At 41.5% G+C, this 16,071-nt stretch overlaps 1 protein-coding gene across 11 annotated transcripts in view; it reads right to left on the bottom strand.

The window, feature by feature from the left end:
* The window catches only part of Col19a1 (collagen type XIX alpha 1 chain), a 339,939-nt gene that overhangs the window by 104,325 nt on the left and 219,543 nt on the right, over window positions 1-16,071 (bottom strand). For all 11 annotated transcript variants that reach the window (XM_052745271.1, XM_052745270.1, XM_052745262.1 and 8 more), the window contains one exon: window positions 15,958-16,011. In XM_052745271.1, the coding sequence (XP_052601231.1) occupies window positions 15,958-16,011 (54 nt within the window). The remainder of the gene's footprint in view (window positions 1-15,957; window positions 16,012-16,071) is intronic.

Genomic DNA, 16,071 nt, shown 5'->3' with positions numbered 1-16,071 from the left:
GGGGCTAAAGAGATGGTTCAGGGGTTAAGAGCACTTGCTGCTCTTCCAGAGAGGACCTGGGTTTGGTTCCCAGTACCCACATGGTGTTTTTCACATCCATCTATGAGTCCAGTTCCCGGGGATCCAATGCCCTCTTCTGACCTCTGTAGGCACCAGGTACACACATGGTACACATACATACGTGTAGGCACTCAAAAGTACACATAAAATTAAATAAATATAAAAATGAAACATAGACCCTTTCATTTGTCTTAATATTTGCTCTCAATGGGTTTTTCCAGTGTCTCTTGAGATTTAATTCTGTAAATTGAATAGTTGTAACTTTACAATAAACCATTTGAATTATAGTGAGAGAGGAGATGCTGACATTGGCTTTCTCTCCTACATCTATGCATGTTTGTGCATGTGAATGCAAGCATGAATATGTATACACACACACAGGCTTCACATGCTCACATATATGCACACACACATACATGTCAGCAACAAGCAACACCAACACCAACTCCCCCTGAAACAAAACAATAACAACAACAGCAGCAAACACCAAAAAATAAATCCCAGAAACTCAAATATCAAGACAGGATTTCTGGAATCAGAAGACTCACTGAGTGTTCATATTTGGGATTCTATTGGAACATCCTAGGAATGTGGCCAGATACTTCATAGTAAGCCATATTTGATGGCTGATGGGAGGAGTCTTTTTATTCATGCATTCTATCTACTCTCTGGTTTATGTAACAGCTCCACAAATAATCCTTATTTAGTTGGTATTAGGTTTTACCAGCATCTCAGATGCAAATATTCTTGGATGATGCAATTCTATAGATTCATATTTCATAGTTCGTGGTAATCCTGTAAGTATCTGCTCCCTTATATTTTTTAGGATTGCAGAATGGTGTGATTGCAAAGACAATAGTCTAATCTGAGCTCGTGATAGCTTAGTGAAGCGGGTACTTTTATATTCCTCACTTGGCAGATGGGAAAATCAGGTGCTTTCCTCACCCCCCTAAAACTACACAATTAAACAATGACAGAATCAAGCATGCAGTGCATTCCATTCTAATATGCTCATATGAATTGTTCTTTATGTAGTTATCCACACCAAGGGAATAGAGAACACTAACTAGGAAGAGAAACAGGAGAAGCCAATACCAAGAGAGGGAAGTGGTTCAGTAAAAGGCACAGGAACTCTAAAATCATGTGATTGTACCACCCTCAGGTAGGGCATCTCCCTTTCTGATGCTGGGCTCCATGGAAAGTAGTCACTTCTTTGGAGCCAAGTCTTAAGGTTACCTTCAACTATCAGAGGTGGGAACTCAGACAAGAATACATCCATAAGTTGGGTTCTGAGAGAAGATCCACATGGAGACAAAGAAAGACAACCGGAAGGGCTTTGACAGGAAATCTGAGGTTTTTTCTTTAAGTGTTTTGGTTCTCATTGAAGATCTGATTTAACAAGGTTTCCAGGTGTGTATTTATACCAACAATCTTGGACCAAGTTTCTTTATAATGATTTGAATAGAGGAAGGTACAAAGGAGCAAAGCAAAGCAAATAGAAAAAGCTGTAAGCAGATGCTCCTGATTAGATGTCAAAAAGCAAGCATCCGTCAGCCCCTTTGTCCAGAATATGTTAGTAGATCCAGGGGTAAATCCCAGGGCCGACAAAAATAATAACAAGGCAAGGGATGATAAAGCGGGGGCAATTGTAACAATATTAGTAAGTCCTAACAATTACTCGTGAGAATGATAACTGTGATAGCTCATTTCAGCTGTTTGTGCTACTGTAGCAGAATGCCTGAGTCAGGGTAGCTTATAAACAATAGATTTATTTTCCCATAATTCTTGAGGCTGTGGCAGGGCGGGGGGGGGGGGAGTGGCTCTAACATTAAGGTTCTGGCCTCTGATCTGATTGTATCCTCACTTGGCAGAAGGCCATGATAGTGAGCTAGCCACATGCCGGGAAGGCTTCATTTATAAATTGGCTTAATCCTGTTAATGAGGTCAAAGGCTAACAGATTTAGATTTGACTAAGACTTTGAAAACAAAGCTATGGTGCAGCTTTGGTTTAATTACTCCTCCAAGTCACCACCTTCCAATGCCAAAAATGTCAGTTGTGGAGAGGACACATTAAAACCACAACATAGGTGTACTTGTTATGGTATTAACTCTTTCAACAACCCAGCAAGGGATACTCTCCTGCTGGCGGATGTCTTTCTGTATTCTGTGAATATATGTTGTTCCTCTTGGTTAATAAATGAACTGCTTTGGCCTATGGCAAGGCAGCTTAGAGGCAGGCAGGAAAGGAGAGAGATGGGAAAGAGAAAGTTGGGGTCTGGACAGAGATGCCATCCCACCATCAGAGAGCAGCATGTAATGGCACACAGGTAAAGCCAGGGAACATGTGGCAAAATATAGATTAGTAGAAATGGGTTAATTTAAGATATAAGAGCTAGCTAGCAAGAGGCCTGCATAGGCCTTACAGTTTGTAAGTAATATAAGTCTCTTTGTGTTTAATTGGGTCTGAGCAGCTGCAGGACCGGGCGGGACACAGGAAAACTTCCAGCTACACTCTCCTTCTTTTATATGTAACATAGGATCAAATAACTTACTCAGGGGCAGCCAATGAGGGAGAATCTGGTTTCAACCCAGGTGCTGTCTGAGCCCACAGCTTTAACCTTTTAACTCTTTCTCCTAAATTGACAGAAGAATAAAATCTCAAATCTCAACCATCTTTTAAAGGCAGTTAAAAAAAATCCAGATGGGGTCATTCTGCTGTAAAAGGGGACAGAACCCCTCCGTATGATAGAGGGTCAAGGAGGACCACACAGGGACAGCTCTGAAATCTGGTGTTGCATCTCAAAGACTTCCGTGAGAAGAAGAGATGGAGGGAAAATCGCCAGAAAAGATTTAGAGAGTGAGGAGAAAGGAAAGAACATGGAGACAATGAGATCATGGAGGACTTAGAAAGACAAGACAAGGCAGCAAGAGAGGGGCAGATGCAGAGGACAAGGTAGGAAGACCTTGACCACGGTCAATCTGAGGCTAACACCAGTGAGGGGCAGGAAGCCTCAGCATTTACACCATGGTAAGAGAAGAGGAGAAATAGCAGTTTGCAAAGGAGGCAGAAGAGAGACTCCGTAACCAAATGAGCGAAATCACCTGGGGAGGATTTTGATGATCTCAAACTCCCATGAGCATGAAACCGCAGAGATGATTAGTTGTGAAGCTGTCACGCAGGGAAAAAGAAGTATCCTCCTAATAAGAACACAGCAGAGCCGCTGTGGTCTGTCCTGGAGGAGAGATGGGTACATTAGCACCGAGGGAAACCGAAGGCTTCAAGCGATGCATCTGAATACTTCGGTTTCAACATCACGGAGAGATTTCCCCTATAAAAGTTAAACAAAATTTGCAGCAGCCACATGCTCAATCCAGGTGAGTTTCTGGAACTTCTGAGTAGTACTGTGACACATGATATTCAGTACTGTGATGCATGATGTTCAGTACTGTGATCCATGATGTTAAGTACTTCGACCCACCATCTTCATTACTGTAATCCATGATGTTCAGTGCTGTGCCCTACTATCTTGAGTACTGTTACCCATGATGCTCAGTACTGTGACCCCTCATATTCTCTTGTCTCAGCTGTTTTGCCCCACCGTGGCATATATTTACACCCTACCTTTAAAGATCCATAGCTCTTAAGGGTCCTGGTCTGAGATATCGCCAGTGCCCTGGTTCTGAGACTGAGAAGTTGTGTGGTTATCAGGTGAGGGATTGTGGAAGAGGCAGCTTCTGGATCTTGAATGAGAATTTTTCCCGTCTGCCACTTTGGACATTTTTCAAACTTGTTCCTCTGTGTATTCTAGGAAAGTGCTCACTTGCGCTGGGCTTGTCTGCTTCTGGCCTGCATACTGAGCTGTGTAATTGAGGGAACTCAAGCATAGGCAGTTCATGGTTGTATGAATAAGCAGACTACTCAATATGTGACCTGATTGTTTTCCAAAATTGCACAGTCCCTGGTTTCACTTGTCATCTTGGAGCAGGAGTGGGAGGGTGAGGCTGTGACAGTGAATGCTTCTCAATGAGTATAATTAATCCATTTCATGAAAACAGATTTTCTAAATTATGCCGTGAATTGCAAACATTTTTAACCCTTTACACTCCAAGTCAGGGAAGCATCATTTTGGAAGGTGGATGTTTCCCCAGAGATCAAGCTAATTCATCTAAGTCTCATTGTATTATCGACAGAACAGTACTTTTTGACTGATACTTAGGGCATGAATGTTAGGAAATATAAATGATTCCTCCCCTAATACTGCCATTCTGCTTACCCATCCACAAAATGTCCCATACTCATCTCTCTGCAGTATGTCCCCCAAAAAAGAAAAATACTATTTGTCAGCTTCCTGCAATATAAGGAGCAGCAGGAATCTTTCAAGTCCTTGCCACCCACAGAAGCAGCATCAATGATCCAGTATAAGGTGATAAAAACCTGGGCACATGGAAACCAGCAAGCATGGGGAATGTGTGAAAATAACTGTTTGCATCCAGTGGTGTCCCCAAAAATTCCCCACCAACAAAAGGCACACCTTGGGAACAGCTGTCCCTCCAACCTTCTTGTCTGGCCTCTGGAAACCTCTCCACACACCACCCAAATCAGGACTAAAGTTGGCTCCCAAAGGCCACAGACGTACCCTCCATCTATCAGCCCTCTGCGCTACCATTTACTGTAATTAACTGATAACATTCACTCCCTTTAAAAGCATTGAGAGAATGACAAGACTTCCTGTGCAGAGAAAATGCATTTTTTAAGGGACACTGCTGAGACTCAAGATAACCAGGCTGATGTTGGTGGCTCTTACACAACCAAGAAATACAGAGGCTAAGAGCATGTGAGAAATTCAAATAGCTGTGGACTGCTATAGACAATGGAAAAAGTGCAGGTTTTATTTTATAGAAAGATTAATTCTTTCTTCCAACTCCAATGTCTGATACTGTTTCCCCTCTCATTTCCATATTGTACTAATGATAAATCTGCAAATGACAGCTGGGGCTAAGCTGAACCCCTTCATTACATAAAACCTGATGGCTGTAGTTTAAAAATATTTAGTTCCACTGCACGTGGGATTTCCAGAAGAGGGAATGCTGGTGATCTTGGGAGCAAAGACATGATTAGTGACAGTGAGTGACATTTACTAATTCTGGAGAGTGGGATTCCTGGTTTTAAAAGTGAATTTGAAATACTGTAAGCACACTAAATGGTACAGAAAACAACATGATAAAGTGTTATGAATTTGGAGGTGGAGGCTCATAGGCCCCACGCCAAATTTAGTGTCAGTGGACAGTTGATGGATGCTAGGGGAGAGAGAGAGAGAGAGAGAGAGAGAGAGAGAGAGAGAGAGAGAGAGAGAGAGAGAGGGAGTTTTCTTTAAGGGTGTAACTTCTAGTAGGTTCATGTGCCAGTGGATGATCCAATACCCCATAAGTATAGGGATAGTACAGATTGTACTTATATTATTAAAAAAAAGAAGGACACACTTATTTGGGAGGTGGTTGGGGATAGGGAGGAGTTAGGAGCAGGAGTCGGGGGTTGAATATGATCAAAATGCACACGTTTTCAAAGAACTAATAAATATTATATGAAAATGTCTCATGAATCCACAATCTAGTATTATAACTGAATATTAATCATCTGCCATATTTGCCTAGCTCTTTGTCCCATTTAACAAGATTAGTAGACACATTGGAAGCTGCTCCACATCTTATTTTCTTCAGATTTCCTTCCATGTTCCAGACTCCCCAAGACAATACTGACAACCTGTTGCTTCTCTGCTCACATATTGCCTGTTGGTCCTTCCTCCTGCTAAGTCACACTGTAGTTGTTGTGCAGACAAAACTGATGTCACAGGCAGAGCTGAGTCCCTGTTTGCTCAACCTGGAGTTTTGCTAAAACAGAGCTGGTCTTTTTTTTTGATGACCTCACAAAGCTAGATAGTAGTAAAACTAAATACCTAATTGGCATCTTTTTTGGAGCTATGGCACCAAATGTGAACTATAAAATTATTTCAGAAACAAGTCCCGTTTTCTGAACATAAAAGGTTCTAATAAATCTAGGGCCGGGCGGTGGTGGCGCACGCCTTTAATCCCAGCACTCGGGAGGCAGAGCCAGGCGGATCTCTGTGAGTTCGAGGCCAGCCTGGTCTCCAAAGCGAGTTCCAGGAAAGGCGCAAAGCTACACAGAGAAACCCTGTCTCGAAAAATCCAAAAAAAAAAAAAAAAAAAAAAAAAAAAAAAGGTTCTAATAAATCTAATTGCACTTTTCTTTTTTTCTTTTTTTTTTTTTTCAAGACAGGGTTTCTCTGTGTAGCTTTGCGCCTTTCCTGGAACTTGTTTTGGAGACCAGGCTGGCCTCGAACTCAGAGAGATCCGCCTGCCTCTGCCTCCCGAGTGCTGGAATTAAAGGTGTGTGACACCACTGCCCGGCTTAATATTTACCCAATACAAAGGAAACATTAAAAAAATTCATGCGCTGGCCCAACTAATTACAAGTTTAGTCCCTATAGACCAAAAATTTCAAACATCTGTCTCACTGTTGATAAAAAGAACACAGATGGGTCCAAATAGTCAATATGAGCCAAGATGGAGATGTAGCCAGTGGCAGATGAAGATGAGACCTCTTCAGCCATTGTTTAGCCATAGCCACAAAGGCTAATGTCCCACTACTGATGCTCATAGAGAGAAAGGGGGTGGGTAGGAAAGCAGATGTGAGTGCCGGTGTTTGAAATCTCAACCTGACACCCAGCTGCCTCACATGCATGCCTACTTACTCTGTGGTCACAGGGTGACGCGGGAATTTCAGTAATGTTGACAACAGCTGTTTTGTCTGGAACCATGACTCCAATAAGGGACAAGTGGTAGTAAAAATAATTAGCGGGTCAGGTCTCCATTGTCTGTGTTTTTAAATCTACGGGTGTCATCTTATTTTTTCAGTAAGGAATGAAATTACTATCCCATCGAATCAAATAAATGGTTAGGTTTATTTTCTCTGAAGATATTATCATTAAAGTTCATGGCCTCGGTCAGTTGATAGACAGAAGAGGCCAGGTTCACTGCTGAAATGAACACTGAGAAAAGCTTTGATGAATTCAAGGCTTGCAAATGAACTGGATTCCCATGAAAATACCATGTGCCTCAAAATGCACACAGTCCTGCACAGGGTCTTTTTAATGAGAAATAATGTTGCAGTCAAATATTTTGTCATCTGCCTTATTGTTGAATAAGTGTGTTTTAGGGTACTATCTTGTTTTAGGGAGTTGGTCATTATATTGGATACGATGACATTTTCCTTTGGCACCCTCAGTGCACTCTGACAGGTGGAGAGGGACACACAGGTAAAGGACAGTGGTGGTCAAGAGGGTACATACACATTCAGCAGTTCTATGGTTCTGTGATGTTTTGAGGGTGGTCACTGCCATGCTATGACTGTTCATCTGAGACAACATGCAGCCCATTAGAAAGAAAACATCAGGGTCAGGAGCAGAGAAAAAAAAGACTGATTTATTTGTGATAGAATTCCCATCTTCGATAAAAAATTGAATCCAGTGTTCACCCCAAGGTTGAAATTAAAGGGGCTACAATCAAAGTTTTATTTTTTTTTCTTGGCAAACAAGTCTACTGTCTATCTACTCAAAGACTAAAACTGACAGGCTGAAATTTAATCATCTTCATAATAATGATTTGAATCAGAAAAATGATTAATTCATCACATTAAAATGAAAACAAAACAGAAAAAAAAGAAAAAACCCCAAAAAACTAACTTCTGCAGAAAAACACACACACGTGAGATTTAACAAAAGGGGACAGTGACCATTCAATATTTTTCCATTTCTGCTTGTACCACCCCTGACTCCTACTCTTAGAATAAGTCCTTAACGTGATGAAGGTTCCCACCACTAATCCTTCTCTCAAACTAAATTTTTAGTTCTGTTGTATTATTGAACACATCCATCTTTCTGGTTGGAAAGTGCTGGTTCATTTACCTTGTGTGGCCAGTCCCTTCTAGAATCATGTCATTGACCAGAGATACCTCCTTGGGCCAGCCTGACCAGAAGAACGCCTCTTTTATTTCTTACCACATTAATCTCTTTATTCCCATAGAGATCCTCAAGTAATATATAATACTGAAGTTGTTTTGTCCCATTTAATTATTAACCACTGCTATAGGCTCCCCTCCCCACGAGAGAGTGTAATCATTAAGCAGCTACCTCTGTGCTTTGCTGCTTTGCTTTTTAAGGCACTGTATATACACTGTTGATAGTAGTGATTAAAAGATGACTGTGTTAGCCCACCCTCATCTGCAGAGAGTAAACGTACGCCCCTCAGCCAGTGCCAGGCAACCGCTAATACCAGTGAAGTGCTAGCCTAACACTTGCCCCAGTTAATCTAAATGTTCATGATGCATCCATGCTTTGGAAGCCAGTGGAACAAGCAGAACAAGCAGTGTTTGTTTCCTTTTTATGTTTTCACAAATAGCAGACTTTTTACCGTAGATCCTAGAAACCTCAGCATAGAATTCCTTTAAATTGATGACTTTCGCCGTTCTCACTTAAAGACAGCATATTATTGCTTCTCTTTGGCATTTCAACAGCAGCTTCACTACCACTGAGGTTTGAGTTAAGTAAAGCAACTGTTATTTGTTTGAATACGGCTTTGTGATACTGTAGTGGTCAGTCTCACGACACAGTGACTCCCAGGTAGGTGCCACATAGACATTGGGTACATCGGGCAAGGGAGGCAATGTATAACCCGAGAAAGGCAGGATGAAGCGGCAAGAGATTTCACTCAAAATGGGGGTATAATGGAAAAGTTATGAATTATTTATTTCTAGAATTTACTTAACATTTTTAGACATGGTTGAACATAGTTAACTGAAATCACAGAAAATGAAACCACAGATAAGGGAGCACTGTTGAAAATGGATTAGATTTTGCACCCCAAATTTGCTCTTTTAATGGCATAACCTGATGTTTAATTAATCATACCCTTTAGGGCAATATGATGATTCTTGCTTTAAAGGTAAGAGAAATTATTTTACAGTGACATTAAAATCAAAGCATAAATAAGATGGCCATAAATATTTAAAACCACATTGTTGGCCTAGAAAATAGGCATTTCTTTGGAGTGAGCTCTCCATCAGCATTTTACCATACATGGGCATTCCAGAGAACCTAGAGTTAGGGCTGAATTTTCCACATAATGAAGTATCAAGCTGGTGTTAAAAGCCACTGTTGATAGGATGATAAATATATTTAAAGTCCAAGAGAACAGAAAGTGCCACAAATGATGAAAATAACATTCTAAAATTATAAAAAAAAGTCCCTATCTGCCTTCTCCACTTCCCTGAGAAGTCTTTGTCTAGAAAATTTCCAGTGGAAACAGTAGAGGGCGCTGCTGACCTATGTTACACATTTCTTGAATTTCTGTTTTTCAGGCTGAGCTGCTCTGCTCTCAAAAGCGACGTATTTGAGCCCACTGCTGGATTCTCATGCCGCAATAATGAAACAATGCACGGAAACAACGGCAGAGAGAAAATGGAGACGGGTTAAAGCTATTCCTGTGATAGAAAGACTAATAGCACATCTTAAAGTTAACGTGGCTGTTAGTCAACGCTCCTTACAGGGATGATAAATGAGAAGTTCACGTCAGGGGAGGCGGGCTGTTACATGCTTCACTTAATGGATCATTAACTTCTCCGGCTTTCCCTCCTACTCCAACTTATTTCCACAGCTTTCCAGTCTTCTCTAAGGAAACTAAAAGCAAAAATACTTACAGATAAACTCAGGCATCCTGAGCGTCCAGGCTTCCCACGTTTCGTTCTAGTAATACAAGGTCCCTATTTTCTATCGCACAGCCTACTGAGCTCACCAGAAAGCTGTCTGAGAAAGATGTTTTTATTATGGTGTGAGGGACATGTGGTTGAGAGTTGGGGAAGATCACAAGCAATAAAATACAATGTCTCAGATGTTGGGTAAACCAGCTCCATAAGCCGGAGAGACACTGTGAAGCTGCGGGAGGAAAAATACCATTATATTCCTTGTCTCAGCTGTAGTCGGGACTTGGAAATCATTTCTCTGTCTCTTCAAGAGTGGATTTACGTATGTAGAGTAAGCATTCGACATGTAGAGTGATCATTTAAGCAATTCAAGGATAGATAATCAATTTTTGGTAACTGGATCTTAGGAAAACTTGAAAAGAGACAAACTACATTGGTTCCATTGTAGTTTTAGACAAGCTTTTCTACAGGTAATGCAAATGGATGGTGCTCAGAGCAACAGTCAGTTTATTTACAGACAGCAGAAAGTTCCACTTACATATACACGGCAGCAGCTCCTCCTAGCCACTGTGGGTAGTGGGTGCGTCAAGCACTATGGTTTCATATTTACAGAGAGGGCGGTGTCAAGTGCACTGGCCAGGAAGGGCTGCATGAGGAGACGGGGATGGCACCCCCACACCCCAAGCTACCTTACTTTTCTGTGAGGTGGGTGCCATGATTTGTCATAGAAAAGTCAAACAATGCGTGTGTGTGTGTGTGTGTGTGTGTGTGTGTGTGTGTGACAGGCTGATCCATACCAAATCATAACCAGGAAGTGCTCAAACACAATAAAGGTGCCTTTGGGGCTCACATCCCGAGTCTGAATTCTGGCCCACCCTCATGCACCCCTGTGTTTCTGGGAAACTTATTGGATGTTCGTGAGCACCATTTATCCTATTGCAAAACGAGGATAATTTCGACTTTTTGAGGTAGTTGGGAGGATTCCATAAGACACTGGAAATGTCATCTAACACAGAGCTGGTGTTGTAATCAGACTTCCTGGTTCTACTGCACCTCTTTCTTTTTCTGTTGGACTTACAACTTTCACGAGGGACTTTAGTGTTGGTATACTTTGCCTCTCTGAAAAATTGTTCTCAATTATAATCTCAGCACGTCTGAAGGTATTATTCATTTAAGGTATCTCTACGTAATGCTTTCCTTCTGCTATTGTTCAATGAGTCCTCCAAATTTTATGTACTGGAAATTTAATCACGGGATTCATATTTAACAGTATTTAGAGGTGGGTGGGATTTTTGAGGGTGTAATTAGTATCAGATGGGACCGTGAGTGTGAGGTCCTCATGATACAATTAGTGGTTTTGTAAGAGGAAGAAAGGAGTCTTGGTGCCTCCACCATGCTATTGTTCAAGAATGCCCTTACCAGATGGCTGTACCATGTTCTTGGATTTTGCAGGCTCGACATCTATGGCATGGTAAAAAACAAACACTAAACTACATCCAACCTCTCTGCTCAGCCAGATACCACACATCCATTTCCAGTATCTGGTCTGATAAGTGTAGTCAAGGAAACTTCTCTTTGCAACAGATGGAGACCATTACAGAAATGCAGAGTTATGGAGTCCTGTCCCATCTGCAATCCAGCTCCTATAACTGAGGCTCAGGGATCATCGCTGAAGAGGGGCTGGAAAGACCGCACAGGCCAGAGGAACAGGGAGTTTGTTGTGAGACTGTTTCTCTGCAGAATGTCAGAAACTACACCCATAAATTCTCACCGATATGACTGCTGAAATGGGAGCTGAGCAAGGACAACAACAATAAACACGTCAAATTGGACAGGGAAAGACCGAAAGATCTCAGTTCTACACAAAGAACTACAGGCCCCTAAGGGAGGCTGACAAAAAATAGCTTTTTCTTTTTTTATCCATATATTCATTTTTCTTTTGTATATAATGTTTTATTAAAAAAATTTCTTGCCGGGCGGTGGTGGCGCACGCCTTTAATCCCAGCACTCGGGAGGCAGAGCCAGGCGGATCTCTGTGAGTTCGAGGCCAGCCTGGGCTACCAAGTGAGTCCCAGGAAAGGCACAAAGCTACACAGAGAAACCCTGTCTCGAAAAAACAAAAAAAAAAAAAAATTTCTTTCCTTTAACATACCAAACCCGGTTCCCCCTCCCTCCTCTTCTCCCGCTCCCCCCGACACCTACCCCCATCCTACCCCCATCTCTTCCTTGTAGAGGATAAGGCTTCCCTTGGGTAGTCACAGGCTGTCATACCATGTTGGGGATGGACCTAGCCCCTCCCCCCTGCGTCAAGGCTGAGTAAGGCATCGCATCATAGGGAATTGTAAAAAATAGCCTTTTCCAGGGAAGAGAACACAAATTGGCTATACAGTTCCAAATGATCAGCCCTGGAAGTATACACAGGAGTAACACTCTCTAGACTGAGCAGGTTATAGTTAGGAATCTATATGTATATACATACACATGTGTATATTAACAGCAATGAACGAAAAGGAAGGCCAGGAATTTGAAAGAGAGCAGTGAGGGGTTATTCGAGCGCTTGAAGGAAGGAAAGGGAAGGGGAAAATATGTTATAATCTCAAAACTAAACAGACAAGTTGGCAAAAGTCATTTAGGAAATTTGGAAGCATTTACTTTTGTATAGATATATTTGCTATTTGATAGGGAACTATGAAAAAATCATTTTAAGAATATATTCAACATAAGCGAGCATAGCTAACCCTGGCAACCAACTGCAGATTGCATGTATGAACTACAAATAAGTCTTCCCTGAAAAGATGAGTTCTCCCTGATGGTAAAACTGAATTGTGGTGAGTGAATCTGTAGTAATTTATGTGACACTGATACAGTGCACTCATAACTTAGTAACATTCTTCAATAGATTCAGTAAATGTCCTGGTTAGTGATTATTGTCAACTAGACACAACCTAGAGTCACCTGGGAATGGGGAACTTCAACTGAAGAATTCCTTCACTTAGACTGGCCATGATCATATCTATGAGAGATTGTCTTGATTGATGATTGATATGGAAGGATCCAAGCCCACTGTGGGCGGTACCATCCATAGGCAGGCAGGTCTGGGCTGTATACAAAAGCTATCTGAGCAAGCCAGGGTGTGAGTCAGTAAGTAGCATGCCTCTATTGTTTCTGCTTGAGTTCTTGCCCTGACTTTCCTTGAGTGTGGCCTCGATGTGTAAGCCAAATAAACCCTTTCCTTCCCCAGTGGCCTTTAGTCAGAGTGATTGATCACAATAACAGAAAAGCGAGTAAGGATGGTCAAAATCTCCTTCTGGAATTTTGTCTTTTCCCTAGGAGATTTGATTCTCTTAAAACATGTGTTATTATGGCTTTGTGGCTATAGTCCTTTCTACGCCTGTGTGCACGCAGATGCCCACTTACACACATACACACAGCTCATCCGCTAACACTAAAGTCAGAGAAAATTATTCTTTGTAAATGATGTGTCTTTTGCTATAAAAATTTCTTAGGGAGGTGAGAGAAGCCCAATTTGGACTCAGAACAAAGAAGTCTGGGGTAAAGGAGGGACTAAATCAGTTTAATTATTTTGCCTTGCCTCAGGCCATCAGAGACTTTCCCCAATGCCTTTCATCTTCACTGACACTCCCCTAAATAACACCATGGCTTTGATTCAGCAAATACCTCTAACCCCCGCAAGGGAAGAATGTTCTCTTGAGGACACTGAGTCAAGTACTCTATTACTGAAGCCTTGCCTAATGCCTCCTGAAGACTCCTGTTTCGTTCCTTAGTTCCTTTCGAATATTCAAATTGACTAAAGTTTAAAAAAAAAACTGCCCAAACATAATGTTATAAATATTTCAGCTATTCGTTCATTTGAGAGATATATTGCTTAATTGCTATTTGATAAGAGGTAAAGTTGAATTTTTCTTTGTTTCCTTTCTATAGTTGAACTTGCCATAAGGCATTCTCATACTTGCTTTAGGAACGTCTCAGTCTGGGCTACTGGGATGAGTCACACAACATCTCAAATCTCAACTGGAAGAAGAATTTTAGCCTCCTACCACCCATTCTCTTAGCTGCCTTATTCCCTGTCCTGAAGTAGGGCGCCTGAAACGCAGAATACAGTGCTAGAAAAGATGAAAAGCTATTTGAAAATAGACTAGATTGCTCTTAGTCCCCTCTCACTCTACATGGAAATAAAACACAAACAGGCAGGCAGGGGAGGTACCAAACATCCTGCAGGGACTCCAGGAGCAATAAATAGCTACAGTGAGTCTCGCTTGCCCTCAGCAATCTGCTCTCAGTATGTTGCTAGAGTGACCATCAGTGAAATCTGGCCTTGGTCCTCTCCAGCTTAGGCCTTTGTTTACTTTCAGAGCTTTCCATGAGGTTTGCCAGGACCCTGCGAAGGTTTGACTTCATCCCTGTTGACCTCTGGCTGTGCCTCAGCTGTCTGTGGCAGGGAGCCCACCTCTACCCACCCGAGGTTTTACATTCAGGGTGCTGGCTCACATTGTCTTTCTTCCTCGGGGGCACCCAGCTGGCTCCTTCTCCTCTTCTATTTGTTTGACTTTTCAAGCCTCAATCTTTATTCTTTGCTGTAAATTCCTCCAAGAAACTAACGGTGTTATCTCCATTGAATTCTTTTCCTCACTGCACATTTCTCTCACCTGAACTTGAACCTCATAAAAAGCAAGGACAGCCAGGTGGTGGGGGTGCACACCTTTAATCCCAGCACTCGGGAGGCAGAGGCAGGTGCATCTCTGGGTTCAAGGGCAGCCTGGGCTACTGAGTGAGTTCTAGGACAGGCATCAAAACTACACAGAGAAACTCTGTCTTGGGGAAAAAAAAAGGAAGGACGGTGTCTTATTCAGTTTTTCAAGTCCAGCCCCAGTTCAGTGCTCAGTAGGACCCTAAATAAATGTTTGTGAAGCACTTGAACAATGTGAATTAAGTGCAACTAGATTTTTTTTGATGAGCTATTTATTGACAATGTTAGTTATTATGACCTTGAAAAGATTCATTCTGAAGAACTCTTTTCATTTCTAATCATTTGGGAACCAGCAACTCTCTTTTGGGAGGGTTTTACATTTAGAAAAAGTAAGTGTTCAGTGACAGAAAGGTACAGTGACTGTACCTTTTCAATGCTGTCCTCAACTACACTGTGGGTAGGGTAGATACAGTTCATCAGTTTATTCTATGATGGTGACAACCTCAAAGTGATGAAGGCTGACTGTACCTTTAGATGAAGTTTGGATGATGTGTGTATGAAAGGAAAGGTTTCAGTCATTTAGGGAAATCAGTTTCCTTAGATCACAATTACCAAGCAGAAATGAACCAATGATTTAGCCCAACGTTTTCTTCTTAAGTAAATGCTGACCTATGTATAAAACCCGTTTATAGTCTACATAACTGTTTTCTTTTCTTCTTAGTCTAACAAATTGGCTATTTTACTATATTAAGAAGTTCATAAACCATTTTTATTCCAAATACAAGATTTAACGAGAGCTCTGAATCAGAACCATAGCTGAATTGAAATGCTAATACTTAAAATATGCACACACCTCCCCCTAACACTGTAGCAATAAACTAAACCTGTGGAACAGAGAACTGTAAATCCTTTCACGTGGTCACGTATTTCTTCATCTTCCTGACTCTTCAGTAAACGTGTCTATCAGCAGTTGAGACCTCACTCCAGAGTCCAGCGTTTTCATCTTCTCCCCAGGCATTCGGCCCACTTAGTGCACACATCTTCATCATCTAAATTCCTTCTCAGAGACACTTGTCTTGAAGCCTTGCCAAATGGTTAGAAATGACAGGAAGGCTTCCCCTTGCCTGTGAGCACACCTTCACTTTCTTCTTCAAAACACAAAGTAGTTACTGAAATTTTTATAAAGCATTCTCTGTTTTGCCAAAAAAAGTGCAATAAAAATCAACATCCTACCTAATTCAATTCATGCCCTCTTGTTTTTGTTGGTTCTGTTTTTGTTTTTTTTGTAATCAATATTAATCAACACCAGTGTGCTGCTGATAGCCTAACCCCTTGAATGGATAAAGGGAAATAAAATGAATGAGGTGGCAGCGAGTATGCTTATTTTGCACGTGACCATAGTCTATTTACTCACTGGTGGTCCTGGAGGTCCTGGGTTTCCTGGGGGTCCTGTTTTCCCTCGTCTTCCCTTGAAATGAAAAGAAAATAAAGTAAGTCATGTGATTTAATTTCGTTTTAACATAACCAT

Source organism: Peromyscus californicus, unplaced genomic scaffold (genome assembly GCF_007827085.1).
Source record: "Peromyscus californicus insignis strain IS unplaced genomic scaffold, ASM782708v3 Scaffold_19__1_contigs__length_69161282, whole genome shotgun sequence".
Lineage (NCBI taxonomy): Eukaryota > Metazoa > Chordata > Mammalia > Rodentia > Cricetidae > Peromyscus > Peromyscus californicus.
Note: the sequence above shows the minus strand (reverse complement) of the source record. Positions and strands in the feature narration are given on the sequence as shown.